General features: G+C 38.9%; 1 protein-coding gene across 1 annotated transcript; it reads right to left on the bottom strand.

Annotated features, from left to right (window-relative positions):
- Positions 1-4383: 4383 nt before the first annotated feature.
- Positions 4384-5280, bottom strand: LOC110681152 (WD repeat-containing protein 55 homolog). Its single transcript, XM_021856920.1, has 2 exons — positions 5103-5280; positions 4384-5037 (listed from the first exon to the last, which is right to left on the bottom strand). Exons 1-2 carry the CDS (start codon positions 5248-5250, stop codon positions 4670-4672), a joined length of 516 nt encoding a protein of 171 aa, XP_021712612.1. The 5' UTR covers positions 5251-5280; the 3' UTR covers positions 4384-4669.
- Positions 5281-10151: the final 4871 nt, after the last annotated feature.

Genomic DNA, 10151 nt, shown 5'->3' with positions numbered 1-10151 from the left:
TTGGCTCCCGCGTTGTCCTTAGGGGTATAGGAGCTACCTCCCTTGTCCGTCCCTCTTCCGGTCGCGACGGAGCGCCGAGGGTTGTTCGTCAGTTCCGGGGTGGGGTAGACGTTCGCACTGACGAGGCCTCGACTACTCGGTGGCTCCACCGGGAAAATGCGGCGGTTTGCTTCATGTTGTTTGCTGAGTGTGGGATCAATCAATTGCCCTGATGAGGAGGTGGTCGGATGGCTTTTCTGTTTGCTGTTGAGATTCGAGTTCGTTGCTGCTGTGCTGGTGGATTTTTGCCTAGTCCTCTTAACTTTCGAGTAGTTATAGCGATTAACGGATGATGAGGGAACATTTTGTTCGTTAGTTTCTATCTCACGTGGCGTACGGATTTAAGAGAGGACTAGAACAAAACAGTGTTATTAGGAGTCTGGAAATGTAGCCAGAAGCGTTTAACATCGGCTCATCCCCAGAGGAGATTTCAATGTCGGCGGTTTCTGGTGAATAATCCGACGGGGTTTCAGTTGTCCAGAGGTTTCCTGTAGGAGAGGCAGTGTTTTTGTGCGTTTATTGCGAGATTCGTAGCTGTCGTAGTTAGCACTTTCTTTTTCCGCACTGCTTTTTTTAGCGTCCATTGCTGGCTTGGTATTGCTCAGTTCTGTGGTACTTTTTGGGACTAACAGACTGTCAGTTTTTTTTGGGTATGTAAATGTCCCGGATTACAGCTATTTCCTTGTCCTTCATGGCCAGCTCGGTTTCCAATGAACGGATTTTTTGAACTAGGTCTTTGATTGTTCCATGTTCCTTGACCAGGGTGAGCCTTTCTTGTGGCGTAAGTTTTAGTGTTGCTTCCAGCCTCGGCAATCTGAGCGTCTTTGTTCTGAACATCCGCGAGTAAGGCTTCTATCTTTTCGTCCTTGCGTTTCATCTCCTTCAAAGCGTTGTCCACTTTGGCGGAAAGTTCCTCAAAACGTTGCTCGTTACTAAGCGGCTACAACAGAGGCGACCGATTTTGGATTATGCTTTAGATCGTACTGTCGTTTGGCCGCTGGGGCCGCTGTCTACGCGTAGATGTTGAATCTCTTCCTCCTTGACGTAAGATGGGCATTTTCCTGCTTGCCAGTGGGTGATCCGTTGTATTGCACCTTCTGCACGTAAGCGGAGCTGGTACAATGGATTTTCTTTGTCGTTCATGTGGTCAACCGGAACAATTACCACATGTGAGTCTGTTCTGGTGTTGAACAGCGAAGTGCGCGTGTGACCGAAGTCCCAGCAGCAGTAGCACAGCATAGGGGAGGGGTAGAAGGGGGCGGGTACGGGCAACGACTCCATCCTACGTAGATATTCTCGGGGGTAAGTGTGCCTTGAATAGTGAGGATAAATGGTGGGGGTATTGATAAGCTCATTCCCATTACGCCTTGTAATTCTTCTGAGTTCCTTGACACCTTGAGGCTTCAGTTCTTCCATCAGTTCGTTGTCGGAGTACACACGAGCTTCACTACAGCTGATGACGCATTTTGAAACATTGAGCACTGGGTGTTCAACGATCTTTATGGGGAAACCATCGATGAGCGCTGACATGTTTTTCAGTTTCTCGACGTGGAATTTATTCCGCAGCTTCAAAACATATGAAGCACCTCGGGATTCCGGATAGGCTCCGTCCACTTTCGCTCCTAAGTAGCTTTCAACCGATTTCCTTAAGAGAATCAACGATTGCGGGAGGCTTCCCTGAACTGCTCCATCTCGACGATTAGACGGACCCACATCCCCTAATGGGGAAGGGTTCAGTCCCCGACGGCATGTCGGAGGACCGATACCAACACTATTTTTGTGACACCGATCACTGAAAGATATTTTTTTACCCGCACACTGCTGAAGTGATCTTCGTCGCACAGGTTATACCACTCACCCGAGCGGTTTTTGCGTTTGATAACGAACAAAGCCAAGCTATCCTATTGTTTCGAATTTTTCACACCACACAGACTGGACCGGCTTGGTCTGTTTTTTGCCAGGAAATTAATTTGATTTACGCACTGCTGGGCTTTTTAATAGTCAACTTATTCAACGTTTCACTTATTTTGTAGAGAGCACTTTCCCGAAAACTTTTTAGGAGAGCACCCCCACGGGAGATGTTCTGGGAGTTATACGCGAAGGTATTTTTACGGGAGCGATTTAATGACGCGACCGTTTGCTACAGGCATAAGCTGTCTACTGAGGAGAAATAAAAAAAAATTGCGGGGGTATTCAAAAATAATTTTGGAGTCACCTCAGATAAAACTTGTGTGAGTTCTAAGTACACCTTGTTGAATTCCTTCGAGGATCTCTGAAAGACCTCCTGAATGATTGATGAAATTCATTCTTAAATGTAGAAAAAACATTAGAATTTCAAAATAATGTTCCTACAAGACGTTTGGAAAAAAATAATAGTAGAAAATTCGAAACGAAATCCCTGAATCCTGAAATTTCATAATTTTAGTATTAAGAATAAAACAAAAATATGTATATGTAAAATGTACTAGTCTACCGTCGGTTGACGAAAATAAATAAAAAAAATAAATAAATAAAATCTTAAATAAAGTATTGAAGAATTCATATAGATTGCATAGCATAGCATAGACTGACTGTACATGTCAATGGTTGCTACTCCGTGATTGATCGGAACTGGTAAAAATTGCACTACGATCCAAATTAATAAAGGATGGGAGTTTCCGCTTACTCTCGAGTGCAATTTTAACAGAAGGAAGAGGAAGAAATGTTAGGGTGTAATGATTGTTGCTTCTAGAGACCGAGAATACCTCTGCATCTTCACAATCACCCTCGAGAAGGGTGTTTATTAGTGAGGGAGTAAAAGATCTGGGAGTCACCTTTGGTCGGTGATGCGATCCATAGACAAAGGGGAAATTATACGAATTATACTTAAAGGTAGTTTTGTATTTTTGTCTCGAGATGTTTTTGGTAGAAGATTTAAAAAATACGTCAACATCTATAATTTAGAACAATTCAAAAGAAGTTTTTATTAATGGCAAAAAACAGAAAATTACATGTATATATTTATTATATGAAACAGGAATATGCCGACAACTTGTAGTGACGCACATAGTTTGTTTGAAAATTACATATGAGTATTACTGTGCATTTTTATCTCGAGATGGAAGAAGTTTGAAAAAATACGTCAACATTCACAATGTCGAACAATTCTAAAGCTATTTTTAGTAATGACAAAAAGAGAAAAATATATGTATATTGAAATTGTATAAAACAAGCATAGTGACGAACCATACAAAGTTTGTGTAAATATTACATAAAAGTAACGCTTTCATGAAAAAATGTGTTATCGTAAGCATGAAACGAACTCACCAGTTGGTAATCCATTCTCGACTGAACACAAATATTTATTCGCACTCACACAGCGCGAACAGCAAAACTTTTTGGCGTCCCAAAAACAAACCGTCTTGCTTGGGCTTTCCGAAACACAGACGCGCTAAAACAGGTAAAAAAGTTCTCCGTCGACGAAAACATACGCAAAACCGAGAACAAAACCTCTCCGAAGACGCAAAAACCGAACCGTCCTGCATGGGCTTCACGAAGCACTCAGTATTGAGTATTTTGTGGAAAATAATATTGGCTCAAGATCGGTCGCATGCGTGTACTGAGTACACGCACCTTGAAAACAGCTCGCTTTTCATAAACAGCTCGAGCGAGGTGGTGCAGACGATGGCTGAATGCGCGACCGCTCTTGAGTTAAAGAAATGTTTGAACCACAGCAACAATATTTTGATGATATGCTGAAGACAATCCAAGAGCAATTTCTGCAGGAACTTAATGAGGAATCCTAGAATCAAACTTATCGAGGAATTCTTGAGTTTGAGCTTGATTGGCCGCCCGTGGTTGCTACTCCAGTATCGCCAGATCAGCTGCACTTACACAAGGAATCAACCAGATGACTGCTTGGGATTAACAGACACCCTCAGTGTATTAGTGCTGGTGATCTTCTATTTTTAGGCAACAATGGTGCCTGCCACGTCAGAATGCTGACCAATGAGGGGAAGGGGAAGGAGTTGATGTTGCATTCAACTGGCTCCCACGGTAGACCGTATATACCACTGCATCTACGCCAGTCCATGCGGGAAGGGTGAAGGGGTGAATGTAGCCGAAATTCCCTGAGAACTCAAGGTTTTTTCCAGGTTGAATAAAATTCCCTGATAATTCCAGGTCTTCCAGGCTTTTCCAGGTAGTAGACACTCTGAGTAGTTCTCTCAGGTTTGGAGTTTGTTTTGATGGGTTCTATCATGCACTGTCATCCCTCCGATATAATCATAGCTTACATCTTAATATACTTAACATTGATATTTGACGCCGAATAGTATTTACGAATAGGTTATACAATTAACCCAATTTGAAACTATTGCATACAGTTTGCACCTGAATGCAAAATCTTGATTTTTTTTTATTATAGAATATCGTTGCTTCTAAGGAGCGTTCGGATCAATGACTGTTTCTCTTTTCTTTTCGTACTTTAACTTTTAACAACCTTTCATCACGGAAAATATATAGACAATATGCGCTGAACACTTACTGTTCAAATAAGAATATGACAAACTTACCTTCGATGAGACCGAATAACCGAAATAGTCGATTACATTGTATTAGTAACCGAAAACTCCACACTCCACGTATGTCTTCAATCGCCTTCGGCCCCACTCTGGTCCCCGGCCAACCCGGAGAAGAAATCCGCCGCGTTAGTTTGTTTCGACGACGGTAGATTGTGGGTCATCGCTTTCTTGTCCGGTTTGCTGTTGTACTTGATGTCGTCAAATTCTTCGAAATACTTGATATTCCAGAAGCGGATATCATTGTCATGCGAGCTGGAAGCGATCAGCTCTCCGGTGCTGTTGATATCCATTGTCTCGACCGCCAACGAGTGCTGACCGACTATGCCGAGCACTCGTCCCGGTACCAAGTGCATTGCCCGCAGAATGCCATCTTCGCCGCCGGTAACCGCTATCCGTTCCGTGATGGGGACCATCTTGTTGACACCCGCCTTTGGACCTGCTCGAATTGAAGTTCACGATTATTAGCAAGGTGTGCAGAACAAATTTGTCAAAATACATTACCAATGAAAGCGTCACAATGATATCCAAACTGTCCCCAGTTGAATGTGTAAAAGTTGCCTTTTGACGAGCCGACCACGAGTTTGCTGTCTCTCCGGAACACTCCCATGCAGGTCAGTTCCTCCTCGTACGGCTCGGATTGAACGTACATTTTCCTAAAATTATTCGCAAAGTAATGGATTGAATTTGTTTGAATCGATAATTAAGGATATTATAAATTCAAAATTCAGGGCTGGCAACGAGTCTTGAAAATAGGAACTTTGCCTACGAACAGAGTTTGACTTAACATAGAATCTACCTAGAGATTTCACTAAAAATGTTCCACAGCTTTTTTTTTGGGAGTCTTCGTGACATTATACTTATCACTACTGTTCGTATTTTTTTTTAATTTTATCAAAGATTAATTAATTAAGGTAATTTCCTAAAGATTCCTTCAGATATTACTTCGAAAACTTCTTCAAGAGTTCGTTTAGCGACTTGTTGCGGGCTTCCTGAGAAATTATTTCAAGAATTTCGTTTTGGCTACCTTTATGAAATCAGACTGAAATTTTCCTAAGGATAACCACCATCAGGAATTCCTCCAAGAGTTCTGACAACTCGGTCGAGGCAGATTTTTTGTGTGTACAAGTTACAACATGGACGTGAAGTGTTGTGCTTGTGGGGAGCTTTTAAAGATGGGATGGATAGTAATTACTTCGCGTTCCCGGTTCACTTCTACTTCTCTATAAAGTTATATACATAGCCGGAGCCCAGATAGCTACAAAAGTGTTCTGTCCATATCTCTGTGATTACACGTCCAATTGAAACTTTTTAAGCCGCATTCGAATAACAAAGAGTTATTTTTATTTCGGATGTATTTTTCCAACAACCTTTTTTGACTTTTGTATACTAAATTTTTACTTGAAGTTGTTACATTTTTCAAAAAACACACTGAAAAATCATATCTAATTTCCTCAGCATTGGATCGATCAAAATTTTAAATCAAAGTGTCATGAGAATCGTAATCTTATATTCCCTACCCCACGAAATTTCGGCGGAAAAATCTGGAAAGTATTCAAAATCAATGAAACAGTCAGTCAAGTCATCGTGCAAAAGTTTGGGTTCACCCCTCAGTATGATGCAAATCGTGCAAAAGTTTGGGTTCACCTGAGCTGCACGCACATCATTTTTGTCAATATCTCTGCCATTTTTCAACCGATTTTAATAGTTTAAAGCTTTTTGAGCGCAAATAATGGCGCGTACATGATTGGTTTGAGATTTCACAGATTTAAGTAAGTTCAGGTGTACCCAAACTTTTGCACGATGACTTGACTGACTGTTTCATTGATTTTGAATATTTTCCAGATTTTTCCGCCAAAATTTTGTGGGGTCTCTTCAAAGAATATAAGATTACGATTCTCATGACACTTTGATTTAAAATTTTGATTGATCCAATTGTGAGGAGATTAGTTATGATTTTTCTTTGAATTGATTTTTTTTTTGAAAAATGTCACAACTTCAAGTATAAATTTAGTATACAAAGTTCAAAGAATGTTTTTAGAAAAATACATACGAAGTAAGAGTAACTCTTTGCCTTTCGAATGCGGCTTAGAGAGTTTCAATTGATCTTGTAATCACAGAGATATGGACTGAACACTTTTGCATGTTTTTAAGGGGGTGAACCCAAATTTATGCACGGGAGTGTAAGTGCTAATGGGGTAAGCCCACCCATCGCCGCAAGATTACACGTCCTAGGGGAGGGAAAACCCTAATTAAATTTCGGAGTTTATAATATTTAACATGAGAAAATGCTTACTGGAGAAATATTTGGAAATGCTGTATGAATGATTTCTGATGAAAAACTAAACTGAAAACGAATTCTTGAAGGAATTCGAATATTAACATGCATGGAAGAATGACTCGTTAAATCGATGTAGGAACTTGTGGGGAAATTCTTGTACAGTTGCCTAGAACAATAGTAACTAAAGAGTGACTTCAAAGCTATAAGCATTTGTTAAAAAATGACTAGAAATACAAATACGTTCTACATGAATGATAACGAATCTACATATGGTGTGAAATATAAAATGTGTGTACCGTAAAGTGCCCTAATTCAGCGCATTGCCTAATTCCGCGCATTTCATACAAAATTATTTATATATGGAAATACACATTAATACTTCAGGAACTTTTAACGCCATTTGATGCTACTTTGATTTAGAATAAGTTTGAATCACGTATAAAAGCAAATGAAGCAGTTTTTTGCGGCGTAAAAAAATAATCAGTGGAGGCCCGTCTAAGTAGAGGCCATTTTTTCTATTTCCTTAGCGTCCGTGCTAAGATTGTAGGACACAAACAAACGTGATTTCTTTATTATTTTTTTTTTATTTTTCATGCAATATTCTATGGAACTACTTGCTACAGATATGTTTCTTGATGCTTCTATGAAATCTTATCAAATATTAGCATAATTATTGAGATTTATCCCAAAAAGTATTGCGCGGAATTAGGGCACGTCATTTTTTATAAGTCCCTAATTCCGCGCACTGCTATTCACAGAACAACAAACAAGTAAGACATGCTATATTCGTCTTCACAGCTGAATATTTATCTGAGGAAGTACAGTCGACTCTCCATAACTCGATATTCAAGGGACCATCGACTTATAGAATTATCGAGTTATAGAACATACCGATACCAAAAATTCTAAAATCAAAGGTTCAAATTTCTATATTTCCAATACTTTTATGACCACTTCTGTAAGCAAACAACACTATTTTGTTGACAGCATTTTGAAAAAAATATCTTTGGGAACTTTTTTTAAAAATGCTCGAAAAATCCCTTCTTTTACTAAAAAAATATTTTTTTTATTTTTATGTTTTTAACTTTTATTACATCTTGCAATTCCTTTATTCACTGCCATACCAGAAAAGGTCCATGTTTCCCTGTATAAAAAAGCGTTTTTAGATGAATATCGAGTTATGGAGGGAAATTTTTCTCCCACGTGACATTTACTAGTCAACTAGTCAAAGATATCGAGTTATAGAAATATCGACTTATGGAGAGCATGATGTATGGAAATTTAAAGGAACCGCAAAATCCATCGAGTTATAGAATATATCGAGTTATAGAACATCGAGTTGTGGAGAGTCGACTGTATTTTCATGCATAAATACGTTTCACAAACAACCGGAATATCGGGAAAGCCCACTTACAGGAAAACTAGCGGCCGTTCAGAAACCACGTGGTCATTCATGGTGGGAGGAACAGTTTGTTCAAAACCAAGGTCCATAAACATTTGTTATTGTATGAAAAGTGCAGAATACAAATATACAGACTTAAATTATTTTACAGCAATCCGTGAATTTCACCGTAATCTCAACAGCTGAAAAGTTCGGTGAAATAAATCAACGGAGTACGGTAATTTTTTACAGTTTTCGGTAAAATTTCACCGGAATCCGTTGAATTTCGATGGAATTACGGTGTTTTATTTTGCCGAACTGTTCAGCTGTTGAGATTACGGTGAAATTCACGGATTACGGTAAAAAAGTTAAGTGTGTAGAGGTAGTCGGGGCGGTTTCGCCAAACTGCATAATTTTTTGAAATTTCTTCTGGAATAACATGCAATCCCCGAAGTTGACAAGGAAGAGGAAAAATATTAACGCAGATTCCGCTGTCGCGAAACGTCCAAATGCAGCCAGTCGTTTTTATAACTGAAAAATTGAAAATTGTATTCAAAATAAACTGTTATAAAAACCTCAGTGTTCGGAGCAGTTTTTCCAAAGATGCTGATAAATCTAAACACAAGACTATAGTTATTTTTAATGTCTGCTACTTTTTCTGGTATGAAATTTCACTTCAAAGGCTTTTTATGCTTCAGTGTGATGCAATTGCATATTTGCTGGGATGTTCATGTGAGGGTTTGAACAGCTTGCGCATGATTGATGGAAACACAGAGATGAATAAGAAAAAAAACTCAGCAATGACGGAAAAAAGAAGGCCGTCTTCGCGAGTCTCGTCTCAGAAAAAGAATATAACAAATGTGTATCCTTATATCATGTATAGTCGAAAAATTTATAAAAAAAGGTCCTACTTTACGGCTCATAAACGCAAACTTTACTTTTTTCATACAAAAAATGTTATGGAGGGGGAGTAGGGTGTTGAGAAATGTTCAATTGTCGAGCGTTACGTAATGAATGGGATGCTTCCTATATAAAATTAACTGTTAATTTGATTTGTTTTCGCGGAGTCGCGCGGACATTAGGCATTTTTCTGCCGCGGGAATATGGAAAAGCGTGTAAAAAATGCACGGAATTAAAGGCCAATTTCAACAGAGGGAACTATTTCAATAAAAATCACAATGTAACGTTTGAATTAACAGTCCTAGTTATATTTTTCACCCATAACCTAAACAGATTTGCTAAGCGGATACATCCCAGAAAGCTTTTTTTGTTGGTGCCAATAACTATTATTTTAATTAAGCATATGGAATGTTTTTTTCGTTTAACTGCGCTGAATTACGGCACTTTACGGTACCGTAATCCGAGGGCAAATTGATCAATTTTTCACAACTTTTTGTCATGATTTTCTTTGGAATTCAAAAATTGTTAAATTTATTTCGGTAAACTCAGTACTTCATTGATCTCTATCAGTTCATGTAATCGATTTTTTATGAAATAAAGTTTAACATTTCATAAAATTAGTTTTAATATCAAAAATTGAAAATGACACATTCTTTTTTTTTGTATGGTATTCAGTTGGAGCTGCCTGACAGCTTCACTTGTCAAGGCTGAACCCTCGGTCTGGCTTTTGCCAAGTTTCCCCTCTACCAGAACCAATACTCAGACGGACTAGGCAATGGCGCCCACATGAACACTGCTTTTTATTAGTATTGTGACGTGGTACTTTTTGAAAAGTACCCATATTCCCTTGTTTCTGAGAAAAGGAAGCATTGTGAAAATCAGCAGCTCCATCAGAATTTGTTTGAAATAGTAGTGTCATTACTAATACTGTCTAGTCGAAATGGTTTTAAATAATTTGTCATTCAAGTGCTATTCTGATTACTCCTGTCTT

Source organism: Aedes aegypti, unplaced genomic scaffold (assembly GCF_002204515.2).
Source record: "Aedes aegypti strain LVP_AGWG unplaced genomic scaffold, AaegL5.0 Primary Assembly AGWG_AaegL5_hic_scaff_478_PBJ_arrow, whole genome shotgun sequence".
NCBI lineage: Eukaryota > Metazoa > Arthropoda > Insecta > Diptera > Culicidae > Aedes > Aedes aegypti.
The sequence above is the reverse complement of the archived record's forward strand: the minus strand, read 5'-3'. Positions and strand labels throughout refer to the sequence as shown.

Coding starts and splice junctions, on each gene's coding strand:
- LOC110681152 (XM_021856920.1), bottom strand. CDS start 5,250: ATGTACGTTCAATCCGAGCCGTACGAGGAGGAACTGACCTGCATGGGA. Junction 5,038..5,102: donor TCATTGTGACGCTTTCATTG/GTAATGTATTTT, acceptor CAATTCGAGCAG/GTCCAAAGGCGGGTGTCAAC.